This window comes from Mustela lutreola, chromosome 4, assembly GCF_030435805.1.
Source record: "Mustela lutreola isolate mMusLut2 chromosome 4, mMusLut2.pri, whole genome shotgun sequence".
In the NCBI taxonomy this organism is placed as follows: Eukaryota; Metazoa; Chordata; class Mammalia; order Carnivora; family Mustelidae; genus Mustela; species Mustela lutreola.
In genome coordinates, this window is record NC_081293.1 from 149448764 (window position 1) to 149467850 (window position 19087).

Consider the following 19087-nt stretch of genomic DNA (forward strand, 5'->3'; position numbering starts at 1 on the left):
TCAAACTGGATATGCAAAATGATAAAATTCCTAGAATATGCGTAGGAGAAAAATTAGATGATCTTGAATATTGCATGATTTTTCTAGATATCTAGATCTTCTAGATATCAAAGACATGATTGCATTAAGGAAAAAAATCTTGACTTCATTAAAATTCAAAAATATCTGCTCTTCAAAAGACCATGTGAAGAGAATGAGAAGACAAGCCACAGACTGTGAGAAAATATTTGCAAAAAAGATATCCCAAAAAGGATTCTTCCCCAAAGAATATTAAAAAAAAAACTCTTGAAACTCAAAAATAAGAAAACAACTAATCCAAAGACCTTAACAGATACTTCACCAGAGATATAAAGTGGGCAAATAAACATATGGAAAGATGCTCCACATCTTATGTCATCAGGGAAAAACAAATTAAAACAACAGTGAGTTACCACTACACTACTATTAGCATGGCCCAAATCCAGAACACTCAGAACAACCAATGCTGGCAAAGATATGGAAAAATAGTAAGTCTCGTGCATTGCTGGTGGGGATGCAAAATGGTATAACCACTTTGGCAGGCAATTTGGTGGTTTCCTATAAAATGAACAATACTCCTACCATACGATCCAGTAATTGTGCTCCTTAATATTTACACAAAGCAGATGAAAACTGACATCTACACAGAAACCTACACAGTATTATAGCAGATTTATTCCATAACTGCCCAAACTAGGGAGCAATCAAGATGTCCTTCAGCAGATGAATGGATAAATAAACTGTAGAACATGTAGACAATGGAATGTTACTGACTGTTAAAAAGAAATGAGATTTCAAGTCATGACAAATCATGAAGGAAACTTAAATGCATAATATTTTAAGCAAAAGGAGCCAATCTGAAAAGGCTACATACTGTATGAATCCAACTCTATGACTTTCTGGCAAGGCAAGACTATGAAAACATCAAAAAGATGAATGGTTGCCACGGATTGGGAGAAAGAAAGAAACAGATGAAGCACAGAGGATTCTTAGGGCAGGGAAACTATTTTATATGATACCATAATGGTAGATACATATCCTTATACATTTGTTCAAACCTATAAAATGTACAATACAGAGTGAACCCTAACGTAAACTATAGATTTGGGGCAATAATGATGTGTCAGTGTAGGTTCACTGATTGTAACAATTGTGCCACTCTGAGGTGCTGATAGTAGGAAAGGCTGTGCACAGCTACAGCTAGGTGCAAAGGGTATATGGGAACTTTTGTACTCTCTGTTCACTTTTTCTGCAAATCCAAAACTTCCCTAAAAAAGTACATCTATTAAAACAAAAAGTATCGGGGTCCCTGGGTGGCTCAGTGGGTTAATCCTCTGCCTTCACCCAGGTCATGACCTCAGGGTCCTGGGATCAAGCCCCACGTCGGGCTCTCTGCTCAGCGGGGAGCCTGCTTCCCCTTTCTCTCTATGCCTGTCTCTCTGCCTATCTATGATCTCTGTCTGTCAAATAAATAAATAAAATATTTAAAAAAAAAAAAAACAAAAAACAAAAAGTATCATGAAAGATGAAGACTTGAGAAACCATCACAGAAGAGAACTAAAAAAGAGAGAGAGAGAACAGAAAAATAGTTCATTTACAATAGTTACCAAAATCACAAGGTAACTAAAAATACAAACAAAATGTACAAGGCCTTACAGATAAATTTTCACAGTAGTACTAAAAATTTGAAAAAATAAGATATCCTCAGTTCATGGATGGAAACACTTACTTCACAAATGTCAAATTTATCTAGAGATCTATAAATGCAATATACTTTTAAAAATTCTGAAGGAGATTTCACAGAACCTAACCAAAAAAATACTATGAAGAGAAGAAGAAAGGTAAAAAGAGATTTGCCTATTCCTACCCCAGAAAAAGTCTTATTATTATAAAGTTCTGGTAGGTAACTGAAATAATATATATGAATTCCATGTACGATAGAGTTAGCATCATGTCCAATAAATGCTCCTGGGGTAACTGGCTTAGCATAAAGAAAACATAAAATTTGATTTCTACCTGACAGCATATATAAAAACAAACTGCAGATGATTTAAAGTCCTAAACATGAAGAACAAAACTTTAACAGTGTCTACACCTAGCTATCAACCTAGATATTCCAATTTTAACATTTATATACTTTTATAGATAATAATGAGAAAATAATTGGAAAAGAGCAAAAATAACACAAGCACAAGAATATATATTTAGGTCCTTCTATTATTATTTAAAATAGGAAAAAAATTAAAAACCTAAATGTACAGCCAAGAATTAGTTAAATAAAGTGTACATATATTTAGCTAACAAAACTACTGATGATGCAGATCTATACTACTGACATGAAAATAAATCCTAGAAGGATTATATATAGCTATAGTAATCAAGACGGGTGCATACCAACAGAATCTGTTCAATCAACAACAACACAGAACCTCAAAATATACCCACACAAATATGCCCAACTTATTTTTGACAAAGGCATAAAAGCAATTCAATGAAAGAAAGATGGTCTCTTCAACAGAGGAGCTGGGGCAACTGGACATTCATAAGCCTAAACACCCAAACAACAAACACAGAAAAATAAACCCTTCACCTAAGTCTTACATTTTACGTACCTGTGCCCAGATGCTCTTGTTCGGCTCTCCACATGGCTCATCCCTTCACTGATTTCAGGGTTTTGTTCAAATGTCCCCTTCCATCCCACTTCTCCAGCCTATCTATATTTATTTGCTCTGTTTTTCTCTAGCAATGACACACTGCAAGTTTATTATTTCCCTTTTTTCTGAAACTTAAAAAAAAAATCCTACCATTCCAACTCAAACAGACCATAGGTTTTGTTTCCTTATGATTACGGGAACAAAGAGCAGCTCTAGCAGAATTGATCTCTTGGCCCTCTCTCCCAAAACCTCTATACTGATGTCCTTTCTCCATCAGGCTTCCACCTACGCAAGCAACCACGATCTAACGCTGGCACTTATGAGCCCTATCCAGGCTGCCCCCTCCTCATTACCCCGGGGGTCAAGATGGCTGTTCTTTGCATCCTCTCTCCGCCTTTATGGCATGCAGGCTCTGTGTCCTCTCCATCAACCAAAGCAACAAGCAGAAGAGATTACGTGGGGAAAGCTCATTCACACTAAGGTGTATTGGATTCAAAAAGTAACTGAGGGAAAAGCAAACTCTTAGCGTTTCTTGAGTAGAAAAAGAAAAATGTAAAATGCATGGTTTGTGTTTTTGAGGCATTTCTGTTCCATTTATTTCTTCGATTTTTGTCATAGTCTTTCTGCTCGAAAAGTCTTACTCCAGTTTGCCGTGATCCAAGTAGCATTTCCCCTCAGTTTGTCATTCTATTCAGCAATGACCTCCTCCCTCTGAACAGCAAACAATGCCCCCTTCTCCCACTCTTCCTAAGTGTTTTTCTACCTCACTAAGTCTCTATCTCATATTGAATTTCACCAGAGTATGGCTTTCTCTCCTTCAAAATGTATCTGAAAGCTCCCTTTTCCTTTCCACAGATCACTTCCAGATTGTGTCCTACAGGTATCAGGGATCAGATCCACGCAATTAGTCCTACATAAAAGCTTGCTTTTAAAGTCATTACATAATTATTTTTAGAAGAAACTGCTTTGAGGTGAAAAATATACTCTTAAACAAAGACCAACTTCATGTTATTTTCCTCTGTCATTACGATAGGTAAATGCAATGTGATTTGCTTCTTGGGTTGTGTACAGAGACTTTCTTCATGGTTGCAACAGATTACAGACATATTTTTTTGATTTTTAATTTCAGTTTTCCTTAAAATATGAAAGCAAAGCAGTGAAATTTTAAAGAACTACATAGAATATTCTGTGCTATTTCAATGGCAGAATAGATCATTTTAAAAAGAAACAGTGATATTTTTCTGCATTCTGCACCTAAACTTCCTGAGATACACCCAGTTCCAGGAAAGACTACTCACCAGACTTCCTTGCTTTCAAAGCAATAACAGCTGCTAGTTCTCTCTGTACCTGGTAAGATATTAGGGGGAAAAGATCAAATTAGAATAAGAAAAATGTAGTTATCAAAAGCAGTACTTTGTGTTTAGGTATGAACCGAAATTAGCAGTTATGGCAATAGAAATTATATTTGCTGTCCCATTTTGGGGTTTTGTTTGTTTTTAGTATCAGGGAAAACCCTCTGCATAGAAATTTTAGGCCAAAAATCTGGAAGAATCATATTGACTTACTTTCACAAGAAATTAGGCAGTTGCCAGAATGTATACATTGTAAAACACTGGTATTTTGGGGAAAAGCCTCAAAACAGTAATTATAAAATACTTAGAAATGACACAAATAATCAATTACTAAAACATGCATGACACCTTGGTAAAGATATTAAATACTCTTTAACCCTTCAAAGATTCTAGCTTACACAGAAATTCTAGAAAAATTAAACAGGTGGTCCTGGTGTACTTGGATCTCTACTCAAACACAATCAATGCTCATTTGAAGTCTGGCAGGTTTACAGCAGCCATTTTGGAAAACATGCCCCAGAAAAGCAAGCACCACCCTGTCCCAGGGGAGGTGAAATGGGAACAGACAAGACGACCTTTAAAACCCCTCAATCCCACTTGTTTGTCCACATTTCTGCTTGCTTCCAGTCTCTCTCTCTCCGCACACACCCACTCCCCCTCAACTTTGAAGGCTTAAATCCTTTCCTAAAAGTATTCCCAAAGAGGAACATAAAAAAAGAGACAAAAATGATAACCATAGTCACTTTCAAAGACAAGATTTAAAAAAAAGATACCATGAAGATAATCTTTGGGAAATCTATGTTTAGCAGCAATAAAAACTCCACAATGCACAAGCTCATTCCTCTCTAGGACGGTCTTTTAAGCTCAGAAGTGTGCATATGTTCAGGTGTTTGGAGGTGCTGGTGAGTCCGGAAGCACCCTGCAGCTTATTATACTAATGACATTTTAAAGGGAGAACACACAAGTTCAAGGTTACATAAGACTTGCTATTGAAGTTAATCTAATTTATATTCATTTACTTGAAGGCAAAAGTAGATCTATATGCTACCCTCTGGGACCCTGCTGTGGACTGCTCTCTCAGCGGCCAGGATCATGGCCCCTGAGGAAGGCAGCTCTCCTCTCTCCCCACCACCACTGCCTTACTGCTGTGTTTTCCCCTCCTGGCTACTATGCTTCCCACGCAGAAGGGCTTACTCTTCATTTAGCCCATTCTTTGATACCTCTGGATGCTCCCTCTCTGGGAAATTATGCAGTAATGAGAAGTCCATCAGTCCCTCTCCAAGTTCTGAAAATGCTCACAGTAGGATAATCTGCAGTTGAACAACTTAGGGAGAAAAAGAGGGCGATGGGAAAGAGAAGGCATACATGACCAGAGAAAAACCTTTACAAATACTTGTACGGGTAGTCAAATAAAAACAGCCACACACTAAAAACATCACTTACTGCATACTTGACATATTTGTAACGGTTCTATCACCTTCTCTATTCAGGATTTTCTTCCCTCACCCTGTCACAAATACTTGGGGCAAAGAGGCAGACCATAAACATCCACTAGGATCTGGTCAAGGGCTTTCTGATTTTATGACCTCACAGGGAAGATCCCAGCGGGGCTCACGGCCAGGAAGAAAGCACAGATGGGGAAAAGTAGCCAGAGGCAGATCCCTTCCTTTGCTTACAGAAGATCAAAAACAGTCTTCCTCAGCCTCCTCTCAGTTTCCCCAAATTCTCTTCAGCAGATCTTCAGTTTTTCTTCTTCTAATCAGAAATGTCTCAAAAGACAAAGAGCTCAGAAAAGGAAGTTATTAGATTCCCAGCTTTGTATAACACTTCATCCTTTCAAAGATGAGGTAGGGCAAGAAAGGGAGAAAGGGAATGCGTGAGGAAAGGACACAACATTTCCGTCGCGCTGGAAGGAGGGGACAGAGGGCAATGAGAGAGACGAGAACTTCACAGGTGAATGTAGAAAGAACCTAAGTTTAAAAAAAAAAAAAAAGTTTTAAAGTAAATGAGACTACCCTACAGAACCACACAAAATCCCCCGAGTGTCTGTAGTCAGGGAGGATTTAAAAGTGTGTTATTCGGAGTGGGGTATGCAACAGCTTCCATGTTTTTGCCCCAGAATGCTTTTGACAAACACCCTACGGGTAGGTATAAAACACAAAGGACAAAGCACTGATCAAGCAGAAACACAAACTAGCAAAGATCTTATTATATGTTCCTACAGCATCTCCACAGAACCTTTTTTCTTTTTTGAGAGCACACTGCCAAGTATTTACTAGTTTTCAAATGAATGACTAAGTGCTGTCTTCTAGAGGAGGCTCCACCGAGGCAGGGATCTGTCTGTCTTTTCCTGGTATTATCCAGAGCAGTCATCAACAGTCACTCACTAGCCCACAGGAGGTGGATGCCTATGCAACTTCTGGAAAATCATGGAAAGGATCTAGGGGGAGAGAAAAACAACAAGGAGAAGGCATTCTCCACTAAGAAGCTACTCCCAGGAGGTCTCTTCAGAACGGAATATCAGAAGGACGCAGGGCCTCCTCTGCCAATAATTATTACGTTTATTCTGAAAACTGAAACTTTGGGCAGCTGCAGAAACAGAAACTAGAATTTTCTAGGAAGGGACTGGTTGGCACTGAACACAAAGTCCCGGTCCCAGCACCAGACAGCCGGGATCCTGGCTCCCATTCTGACAACTTCCTGAGCTGCCCCAAGCAAAAGCAGCCCAGCTGTGAGATGCTCCGAATTCCTGACAGTCAGGAACTATTTGAGATAATAAATGTGTAGTTCCAAACCACCAAAGTCTGAGGCAGTTTGTTCTCCCGAGGAGTCTTTTATAAGAAAATGACTATTTTTCTATTTGATCTACTCGTGTTGATGGTTAACCTTCGTTTTTCTCTGTGGCTGAAATGAACCCTCTTCTAAGATTGGGCTCAAGACATGGATGTGGCCAGAGCCAAGAGCCATGTGCTGCTACTGGCCATTTTTTCTAATTAATGTAGGTGCTAATCCACTGCCTCGGTGAGTAGAAGGAGGGTACACTATTACCTTGACCTTCCCCATGACAGCCCTTCCCCACCATGATCTGCACCCCCTGGGGCTAGATGTAGTTCAGAATTCCAACTTTTATCCATTTCAGAGAGGGACTCTATCAATGTCACATCCTCAGGGAGGTCTGGGGCAACAACTCATCATCAGAAATCAGACACATGAATAAATTTCTGCAGTGAAATGTGTAATTATTCATACCAAATGAGACAATGGAAGACTAGAAAAAGGCCTTGGGACTTTCCACTATATATGTTCAGAGTAGGTTAGGTTTTGTCACTGAGTAAGTACTGAGAAACTTGTTTTCCAGAGCTCTTGTGCTTCAAAAGTGAATAAGAGATGGTAAACCTCTACAAACTGTTCACTAAAATCTCTGCTCCTCATTTTTTCCCCTCATGCTTCTTGTTATCAAATAGCTATGGAGTCACTGCTTTATTAAGAAATGCTTTCTTTAACTAGCTTGGATTTTCATCAAGCTATTTTGGTAGTTCCCAAGTCTGACTGTACTTTAAAATCACCTGGGGAGCTTTAAAAAAACTTTGGACACTAAGCCCCAACTAAGTCCGACTCTGCGGGAGAGTGCAGAAAACTTGCTCTGCTGTGGTTTCAAAGGCCCCTAAGTGATGGACTCTAGGCTTGACCATCACTGTTCTGTTCAATAAGGTTATCTTAGTTTTCCCAAGTCTCAACTTTTAATCTTATAATCATTTCAAAAGGCAATCCATCTTTCCTTTGTAGGTTGTTCTCCTCTAACTTAATTCATTTGTGAAGAACATGGCCTTCCCTGTAGTGTAGCTCTAGAATTATGCTATAATCCAATCAAATGATAAGACCGAGTTCCTGCATCAGCAGTTCCAGCGGCTGAAGAACAAGGAAAACTGCAAGGACACTTTTAAGATGCTGAAACTTTAACTGAAATCATAGTTGATTCAATATACAAGAGCACTAAATAATTAAAAACACATCTGTAGCTTAGGGTGTATCTGCTCTTGTGAATATCTATACAGCTAGGGTAATTAAGGGACAAAGAAGACATTTGTTGAAAGTGTCCCTCTCTCCTTGTGACCCATCAGAAACATGTTGCAATATTTTAAACTTCTTCAACAATCAGCAGGGCTGTTCACTAAACAGCCCTGAAATTCAACAAGAGTAAGAGCTGGTCTTACTTCTAGTGTTTTGTCTTCTCTTTGGCACTTTAGTTGTACCTTCAGCCCCCCAAATCCGAAGGCTCACTAAGTTGTTCTGTGGCAATGCCAAGGCTCGAGAGGCAAGAGGAAGCGTCAAGTGCAAACCCTGAGTACCAGGGAGTATCTCTGGGAGAGGTTCACTGAGAAGACTTGGAGGAAGAGACCCCTGAAAGCCACGTTGCCTAATATGAAGGTCATTTTGGGAAGACAGAAAAATTGTGGCAAAGGCCTTAGCTAACCAAAGCACTGTCCTCACAAACTAACTTTGAATAAATTGCCAAAGACTTCCTAAAGGTTTTCAGTAAATCTATTTAGAAACATTTGAATTTTGATACCGTGATGGAAATGTTTTACAAACATAGAAGCTATTTTCTCAATTTTCTATATTAAATGGAAGAAGAAACATAATCCAATTCTCTTCCCTGTTCTATTCCCAAATATATTCATCTTTAAACCACTCTAAAATCTTAAGCTAGTAAGGACATTAAGAACTCCAAAAAGAAACAGATAGACATGCTCCTTAAACAACACACTTTGAGATAAGACACAAACTGAGCAGTGAGCCTTGGCTAGACCTCTGTCCGAGGAAGGAACACCCAGGAGCTAAGTTACAATTTCCTTTGTTCCTTCCTCAGAGGCCTGTTTTCCTCTTTCCAAAGTCACTATGTTGTTCCAAAGAACTAATATTGCCACAAGCCTGACATGTGGATAATCTTGTGATTACCTATTATTAGAAAAGCAATAATTAGAAACCAATAATTAGAAAATTAAGAAAGTTATTTATACATCTGTCTAGACACTGCTGCTCTCCACCTAACAGTTTATTTAACAAATAGTTGTTTTCCCAGGAACTGCTGTCACCACATTGAAGATGTATTTGTTAAGCATGCTAGGATGGTAAGATATGCTTACTCAGCTATTTCAAGGCTATTAAAAAATCTTATGTAGGAGACTCTGTTGAACATATACAGTTATACCTATTAATTTTATTACAACAGCTGACCATTCAAAGACTAATATGTAGGTAGAAGTGACCTGAAAGCAACAAGATGCACTAGAATAAGGTCTTCCACTTAAGTTTTTTAAATCTGCTATTCAAGTTGACCATATGTACATGCATCTACTTTGACAGAGGTTCATGTTAAAAAGATCTGGTAGTTTTTAGGTGATCACAAGCAAAGTGTGAATTAACAATGGAAACGAGATTACTCAGATGAAATAACAATGTGTTTAGGAATATTACTAGAAGGATGACATTTAGGGCCTCCCCCTGCCCCGCCTCAAAAAAAAAAAAAAAAAAAAAAACACCAAACTGATAAAATCCAGAAAGATCAGTATCTGGGTTATATTTTGTGTGGAACATTATCTGTTCAGCTTCTTGAGGACGAGACAGTATCCACAAGAGGAAACAGCTAACTGAGCTGGAGGCAGCACTCTTTATTTACTGGGTCCTGTCTATAGGATTTGAATCTGTTACCTGTTCTCTTCTTAACCACTAGGATTTCATGACACTATATACTCCAGGCTTTTCTCTTTCCTCTCTGGCTGCTATTTCTCTTCTCCCAGGGCTCTCCTTTTCTTCTATCTTTAAATTTTAAATTTTAATGATCCTTAGGAATCTATCCTCAGCCCACTAGACCTTCTCTGTTCATTCTTCATAGGTCATTTCATTTACTCACAGTGCTTCTAGTATATCTGTTATCTCAGGGCCTTTCACCTCCTGGACCTCAATGTTCCATAAGCAGATCCAACTACCCACTCCCAAATGTGAAATCACTTTCTTACCACTTCTTCCTACCCTGTATAATTGCCCCAAGTCCCACATACCATGTCAGTGAATGGTACTACCATGCACCCAGGGACTCAAGCCAAAAAGTGAGTTGTCCCTGACTTAGCTCAGCCCATCATTTTTTCCCACTCAGACTGTTGTCTCTAACTTTTCTCTCTTCAGACCACATCATTCTTTATAGCAAAACTACTCACCTTACAATATAAATTTTACATTACATCTCTTGCTAAAAAACTCTTCAGATACTGGCCTGTGACACTATGACAGAGTCCAATGACTAACACTGCATATGTAGTGTTCTTCTGATCTGGTCTTCAGTACTCTATCTCCATTACCCCTCTCAAAAATCTATGTTTCAAAAAAAAGAAGTCAATGCTCCAGTTTTAGTAAAACAGAACTCCTGTAAATTCTCTAAAAGGGCCATGTTCTTTCCTCAGTTGGGCCTTTCCACATGTTCTTCTCTCTCTCTGGAATGCTTTTCCAGCTCCCCACTTGGTGTGACCGTCACTTACTTGTCCTTCAGGTCCCACCTAAGTTATTGTCTTCTCTTCAATGCTACCCAACTCCCCCAGTGGGGCCACATCCTCCCTGTTTATACCCCAATAATATGTACCTCATGTACCTTTGAATAAATTGCCAAAGATTTCCTAAAGGTTTTCAGTAAATCTATTTAGAAACATTTGAATTTTGATACCGTGATGGAAATGTTTTACAAACATAGAAGCTATTTTCTCAATTTTCTATATTAAATGGAAGAAGAAACATAATCCAATTCTCTTCCCTGTTCTATTCCCAAATATACTCATCTTTAAACCACTCTAAAATCTTAAGCTTGTAAGGACATTAAGAACTCCAGAAAGAATCAGATAGACATGCTCCTTAAACAACACGCTTTCAGATAAGATACAAACTGAGCAGTGAGCTTTCACAGGCTAACGAAACCTCCCATTTAGTTGGGATCCCCAATAGTTTATTATATTATAGTTTATTATAAGACCCTTGAAATGAACTCCTTTACTCATCTTGGTACCACTTGCAGTATGGACGTCTGTGATTGAGAACAGAAGTGAGGTGTCCCTGCTGCCGAGAAGAGATGATCTTATGATCATGAGCTTCAGATATCTGAAAGGCTGAAGATACAATTCAGACCAATGGAGTGAAGTTAAAAAAAGGTATGTTTTAGCTCTGAGGGCTTTCAAATAATCAGAGCCATCCACCATGGAAACGGTCTCCCATGCGAAGTTCAGTAGAGAACGCTTTATGGGGGAAGGTAAAGATCAGAAGCACTCAGCTTAAAGGACTGTTCTCAAGATTTGTTTTACCAGCGCCTCCTTCTCAAATCATCCACCACCAAAAGAGAACAAGCAAAGGCCTCCTGTAGGTAGTGGTATCTGTCAGCTTACAGTTGAAGAGTTGGTGATGTCACAGCCACCTAAGCCACCCAACAGAGATAAAGGTGGCACAAAGCTTAAACAGATGAAAAATAACTGCCAGGGGCCTTTTTTGGAAATCTCATAAATTTCATGACACAAACTGCAGGAGAAGCTACAGAGGTACTGGTTGAAAGAAATCTGAAAAGAGCAAGCTAACAACACCAACATCTTCTCCAAAGAACAGATGTATCTGCTCTTTCAGTCTTCACAACTGCTCTTACTGTTTCTGATCAGGGATTTCCCCAAAGCCCTAACTGCTGGGCTGCATGAATTTCTTAACAAATGAAAATATCACATATATGAAATGTATTTTAAGTAAACAATTATATGTTGAACATTCCAATTTTAGTTATAATAACCAAATAAAGCATTATGTTTACTTCGTTTATATTTTTAGTGTTTACATCTCATTATTTTTTCCATTTTCTGGTAAGCTCAGAGTATTTTCAATCTATACCACATTTAAATAATTTTTCAATGGATTTAGAATTTATTTAACAAAAGTTACCTTTAAGGACATATTGTATGTTGCAAACTCATTTCTTTTATTCCTTATTACATGTCCATGGTAAGATGTCTTTTCTCAATCATTGCACTTTTGGAGGTAAGGTTCTCAACTGTGTCAACAACAGTGTTAACTGTAACACCAGTCAGGTCCCAGAAATTCTAGGGGTCTCCTATCTGTTTGAATGTTACATGGGAAACACCTGTATTTGGATGAATTCAGATCAACAAAATCCCTTTCCAATCAGAAAGTCCATCTATGGGCGCCTGGGTGGCTCAGTGGGTTAAGCCGCTGCCTTCGGCTCAGGTCATGATCTCAGGGTCCTGGGATCGAGTCCCGCATCGGGCTCTCTGCTCAGCAGGGAGCCTGCTTCCTTCTCTCTCTCTCTCTGCCTGCCTCTCAGTGTACTTGTAATTTCTCTCTGTCAAATAAATAAATAAAATCTTTAAAAAAAAAAAAAAAAAAAAAGAAAGTCCATCTATAAAAATTGCTAACATGAGAGGGCTCCCTGGAAGAACAGATTCAGAGCCTAAGATCCAAAAGCCTGAAATAGGAGAAGGAAATCTCCATTTATTTTATGGTGACTTTGGAAGAAGTTCTAGAATCCCAGGGTGTGGGGTGGAGTCATTGCCTTCTACCTCAGTGGGTTGTTTTTGGAATCAAACTAGTTAACACCTAAAGGATCTGAACACTGCTTGACACTGTCATCATATTGTTATTATAATTAATATAGTTGGCCTTAAAATAAATATAGTAAGGATCCGGTCCTTAATTACTTTAATACTTCATATGCTTAAGCCCCTCTTTCCCACTTAGAGTATGCTCCTTGACAACCAGTACTGCCCCTGCTTGTTACATTCTACCTACCCAGCCCCTGCTCCATTGCAATGCATATAAAAGGACTGGTACGTTTCATTGAGAAGTTGTGAACCATGTTTAAAGTGTTTGTATTTTCAGCATTTACTTTAAGAATAAACTTTTAAATGTCCACAGAATTCTGAAGATTTCATAAATGTATGAAGGACAGAATTTATTTTTAGAAATTTACTCTCAGGGGTGCCTGGGTGGCTCAGTTGTTAAGCTCTGCCTTTGGCTCAGGTCATGATCCCAGGGTCCTGGGACTGAACCCCATATAGGGCTCCCTGCTTGATGGGAGGCCTGCTTCTCCCTCCCACTCCCCCTGTTTATGTTCCCTCACTCACGGTCTGATTCTGTGTCAAATAAATCAATATGATCTTTAAAAAAAAAAAAAAAAAGTTGGGATTTTAAACAAAAAAATTCACTTTCAAATTTCAGAGATAGCCATGAACTTAACTAGCTATGGCCTGGCAGCTTTGGATGTATGAGAGATTAACTGCTCTTTCATGAATCAAGGGACAGTGGGTATGTATTCAACAAGGAATGTGTATTTATTTTGTATTTCTGCCATTGCAAACTATGACCCATTTATTGGCTTACAATGACATCCACTGAACATCCCATGCTTCCGGAGGTCAGGAGTTTGGGTGTAGTGTGGTTCACCTGGATCTTTTGCTTAGAGACTCACGAGGCCAGAACCAGGTATAGACACAGCTGTATTCCTTACTGGTGGCTCCAGGCTCGTGCAGGCTGTTGGCAAAATCTAGTTCTTGCATCTGTAAAACTGAGGCACCTGCTTCCTTGCTGGACCCTGGCAGCCTGCCCTGAGCTCCCGAGACCTTTCTCTGGTCCTTAAACATAGGATCCTAGTTCTCACTTCCAGCCATGCAACACTGAACCCCGTTCATGCTTGGAATTCTTTCTTTACCTTCTCTTCTGCCATTTCTCTTTGACTCCTGCCAGACCAACGTCTTTGTGTGTAAGGGCTCTTAAGTGATTAGACTGGGTCTGTGCGGACAATCCCGGTCTAAAACCTTAATTATAACTGCAAAATCTCTTCTGCTCTGTAACGTAGTATTTGCAGGTGCCAAGTAACGTATTCATCTTTGGAGGACCATTCTCTCTACCAACGAAGAGTAACACAGATCCTCAGGGCCCTCCAAAAAATTATCCCTGAACGCTTTTTAGGGCCTTGTCATAACCTGCCAATAGAGCCTACTTCTGGAACATGATCTACCTGCCATAAAAATCAGAGTGTACCTCCTGAGTTCACACAATGGAACCAGAAGACCTTAAGAGCCAGTCCGAATGAATGTCTCAATTGCTAAACTATGCAGTCATGTTTACCAGTATTTAATGATTCCCAACAAGTTAAAAATTAAAATACTATTTAATGTAACTTCATAGGTTTCATTTCATAAAATTGTTTAAATAAGAAGAGAATTCTATAATCCTATACCATACTCAACTTGCTGAGACCTATTCGGTAACTATAAAATATTTTAAGTGAAGATAATGTGGAAACATTGCTTTTTGAACACTAACCTGTTATTTTAAATTAACGTGGACTCTTAATACTTCCTATTTTTTTTTTTAAAGATTCATGTATTTATTTGAGAGAGCTGGAGAGGGGGCAAAGTGAGAGGGAGAGAATCCCAAGCAGACTCCCCACTGAGCATGGAGCCTGACTCAGGGCTCAATCTCACCACCCTGAGATCATGACCTGAGCTGGAAATCCAGAGTCGAACACTCAACTGACTGAGCCACCCAGGGGCCCCAATATTTCCTGTCTTGAACTCCCCATCGATCTAACGTGAATGAGGGATACTAAAATATGAGAGTGCATGAAAAGCATTAGCAGAATGCCTGCACAAGGTCAGAGCTCAATAAATATTAGCCAGTCTTAGCCTTTCACCCATTTCTCACTTGGTCTTCTTAAATCAATAGCACGTTAATAAATGACATCTGCAAGCAGGTTTCTTCAATAATTTCCCTACAGAGAAGTTCATCTCTGCATTGTTTATAACAGCAAAAGACTGAAAATAACCACAATGCCTAGGATAGGAGATAATGAAAAATCCATGGAACACGATATTTTATAGAGCCACAAAAATGCCATAGGAGGAACTTTTCAGCACTGATAACATATTTGGTGAAAAGTACAGACCACAAAATAAAAGGGTGTTTTTTTTTTCTTTTTGGTAAAAAGTATATATAAAAGAAAAATAACCTAGGAACTAATAAACACTTAAGTTAATAATGAGTTACTAATGAATGGTTCCATTACGGAATTTTTTTCTATTCTGGGATTTTCTAAATTGCAAAGTCTTTATATTCAAACCAAACAATCCAAGTGTCAGATAAATAAAAGAGAACTGCAAACATAACCTACAGTAAGGACAACTCACTGCCACTTCACCATCATTTTGACATTTACGAAAATAGCAGTGGAATTCACACTATCTCTACCCAGCATTCATATGAAATTTCATTATATACTTAAATTCTACAACAATATAAAATAACAGGAAGTAAGTAAAAATCTACTTTATTCCATCACTACCAAAAGCTCAAGTACTTTTCACTCTTTTATTAATACTTCTCGTCCTTCTGCACTTGTGGACATATTGTATAAAGCTATAACATTGCCTTAAGGATGCAAAATTACACTTCCTCTAAGCAGCTAGAAGTTCTATTTTAAACAAATGCACAAAGCAGCAACCTATATGAAATGTTCATGAATCATCCTTTTAAAACTCTTTCAACTCCCCTCAGATAAGATTTCATGGTTATATCTTACAAACCCATGACTGTCAATATATAAATTGATAGCTGAATGGTGTATTTTTATTCCTTGTCAATTAAAAATGTCTATGTTTTCCATGTGAATTGCATATCAAAATGATTTTCCTCACCTTGGGAAGAGATACCCAAATACCTTAATATACACAAATGCATATAGGTACACACATACAAACGCACACACTTCTATTCACAAGGGATTTGTTGAGACCTATTTTACTCTTGAATGGGTTCTACACACTCACACCTTGCTGAACAAATGCTTTTAAATAAACATCCCCTCACTAGCATCATTTCAGTAGGTAAAACAGCATGTATTATGTTGCTCACCAAAACCAAATTCTCAAGGCTAGAGTTAAATGAGGTTACCACATAATCAGAGTATGTGCAGATGGTTTCTTTGGAAGTAGAGGTGACTTAGTAATTAATGTTAAAAAGATGTGTGTGTGTGTGTGTCTGTGTGCATATGGCATTTAGGTATCTACTCGAGGAAAATCATTTTGATGTGCAATAGATATAAAACACATAAGCATTTGTGACTGAGAAAAGATAGCAATCAACTCACCTGTTGGCTCAGGTATGAACAAGCATGGGTTGGTGAGGTGTTACTGTGAGACCCTCCCTGAGGAAAACTGCAGCTGTTCATGGGTTCCCAGAGACCTACAATCTACAGCCCAAGGCCCTGTGGACACTATAGCAGATGAGGGAGTTCTAAAGAATAATGAGGAAAGGTACTGACAATTCCCATGGCTCCTTAGAAATAACAAGAACAATGAATATTGTGCCCAAAATGTGCTACAATTCCTCTGGTGTGTTTTTGATGATCTTTGAAACCAGGTCTGTCTTCTTGGGCTTCCCTTGACACTTTGTCTGAAAACTCAAGCTACTTGGCCTTTCCCCAATCACACAGTAGCTCTTTAGGCCACTGGGATAACTGGAGCCAACGTAAGGATTCCAAGTAGAAATTTTATGTTCCCCACAGATAAGAAATATAAGGTAACAAGATATTCGTAATCCTGTAGCAGTCGGACAGAAGGTTAGTCATTCCCTGGGGAATTAACTTACTTTTATGCTCTGAGCAAACATGCCCACTCAGGTCTGTGATAGACTAAAGGGAGATTAACTACACTCCGTTTCTCCATTCCTCAGAAACGGAAAAAGGAAAAAGGGTAAGTGGAAATTAACATTCAGTGTTTAAAAAAAAAAAAAATCTCTCTCTAAATATGGTAAAAATCATCACTGGATTATGCTCTTCATATACTAAATGTGACCGAATCTTCCCCACTCTCACTAACCCAAGATTATTTCCAAACCTTGCTAACTTGGTGCACAATCTCTTAAGAGAATTCTAACTTTCTAAAGATTCATCAAAACCCAAATCCCATGCTATTTCTGCTTCCTGAACTGGTACTTCTTGAAAGTTTCCAACTGAAAAATCTGTCACTGTTATCTTCAGATACTACTGTTCAAAAAGGGATTCCCCTCAATGTACCAAACCCCATGTGTAGGTTCATCAAGAAGGACAAATGGAGGGAATCCTAGCCACATTACATGCTTCCCAGACCCAAAAAAGACAGAGTCCTGTGAAAGGCACGTCCTTGAAAATGACTGAGCTTCAGGTAAGATGGCAAAGGAAAGAAGACCCAAATACACAAAAGCAGAACACAAGAACAGGCAAGCGCAGAGGAAGGAGAGAGCCAGCATGATAGCGCGTTGTGAAAAGTTTGCATCCTTGAATTCCTTCGGGCACTGGATGATACGAAACAACTGCCTGTTTATTAAGACCCAGTTACTTGTCCTTCCGTAACAAATATTTCCCAAGAGAACTCTAAGAAAAGACAAATAGGGAGAAGAATCAAAGGCCTAAGTTCAGTGCAGGTCTTAGTGAATGAGAGTAAACTGGATCTGCTCTACCCGAAAAGTAGAATCCTAAATGGAAAAAAAAAAAAGTGAGAACAAGACTTTAACTACAAAGAACGCTAGAAGTCACGAGAGAACAAGTTCACAGGTGATGTGAAAACTGATAGAGTTACACCACAACTTCTGGACACTGAGCCAGGAAAAATGTTTTTGTGACATTGACAATGGGCAGCAATCAGTTATAACCATGTTTCTTGTTCCTGGAGAGGTGTTAAAAGAGATTTAATAGCACATTTCTTTTTCTCTAACACTTTAAACAAACAATATATATCTTAGCACGCATTTTAGCTTTGGAGGGGGGATGTACTTGCTTCAAGGTCTTCTAGAACTTGTACCAACACTCCATTTACAATTTGGGTTATAATTTTTTTTTTTCAGTTCAGTGCTATTTCTTAGAGGAGTGATAATATACCCTATGAGGAGTGATACTGTACCCTATGAGAAGGAATTTAGGAATTCCATTAAAAGCATCATATGCAGAGCTTCTAGGGTAAGGTTGGATGAATTGAAGAAAATGAGCAAGGGGATAGAGCAATACCATACAGAAACACTGAAACTGATGAGAATGACAAACCAAATCAGGTTTTAGAAGGAATACACGGGAGTAAGTATGTCTAATTAATGATCCCAGAGTTTTAGATTTTGCCCCTCTCCTCATTGATCTTTCTTCCTAAATTCAGCACAGTCGATTTGTCACTTGTTTTAAAGATTTTAAGTAATCTCTACACCTAACAGGGGCACTCAAACTCAAAATTCCAAGATCAAGAGTCACGCGCTCTACCGACTGAACCAGCCAGGTGCCCCTTGATTTGTAATTTTAATTCATCTCTCCAGATATGTCCGCAAACTCTCCATCACTACCACTACCAGGTTAGTGTTTCAGCGCAGATACTCAGCACTGTTCTTTTCCACCATCTGAGTGATGGCTGGCTTCACTGAACCAAGCAGCACAGCATACCACACCGCATGCCCCCTCGTTCTTCTGTAAGTACCACTAATGTACCCATCCCACCAAACAGGCATTTAATACATATCATTCGCAACTTAGCCTAACTTACATTACCCTCAGCGGCTCGACAATCACACTGTGTAAACAAAAATCGCAAATTCCAGTCAAATCCAGGCAAGATACTTGTGTTTTCTTATCTACAATTTCCATCATGAAAATTTAGTCTAAAGAAAGAGAAATAGCTTAATTGGGTTTGCTTTGGACGTTGGTCTTAAGTAAGCAAAAGATGGAAGCTCATCATTAACTTTATTTCCTACTCAAAGACACTCACGTTTCTTTTCTGTCTTTGAAGGTTTCCAAGTATGCTCCTCAACAGACAACTTCTCTATGACTGGTTCCTCTACCTTTAGTCCTGACCTCTCTCTAGGCTCCAGATTCACATATCCAGGTGTTTCTTGAATATTTATATATTTTACATTTCTTTGTCCTCAAACTCAGTATGTCTAAACTCCATGTTGCCTTCCCGATATTTTATTCAACTTTCCAAGAGTATCATCACTTTTTCATTCTGT

The 19087-nt window shown here is 38.7% G+C and overlaps 1 protein-coding gene across 2 annotated transcripts in view; it reads right to left on the reverse strand.

Annotated features, from left to right (window-relative positions):
• The window catches only part of RAPGEF5 (Rap guanine nucleotide exchange factor 5), a 221861-nt gene that overhangs the window by 137218 nt on the left and 65556 nt on the right, over window positions 1-19087 (reverse strand). For both annotated transcript variants that reach the window (XM_059171333.1, XM_059171334.1), the window contains exon 7: window positions 3971-4019. In XM_059171333.1, the coding sequence (XP_059027316.1) occupies window positions 3971-4019 (49 nt within the window). The remainder of the gene's footprint in view (window positions 1-3970; window positions 4020-19087) is intronic.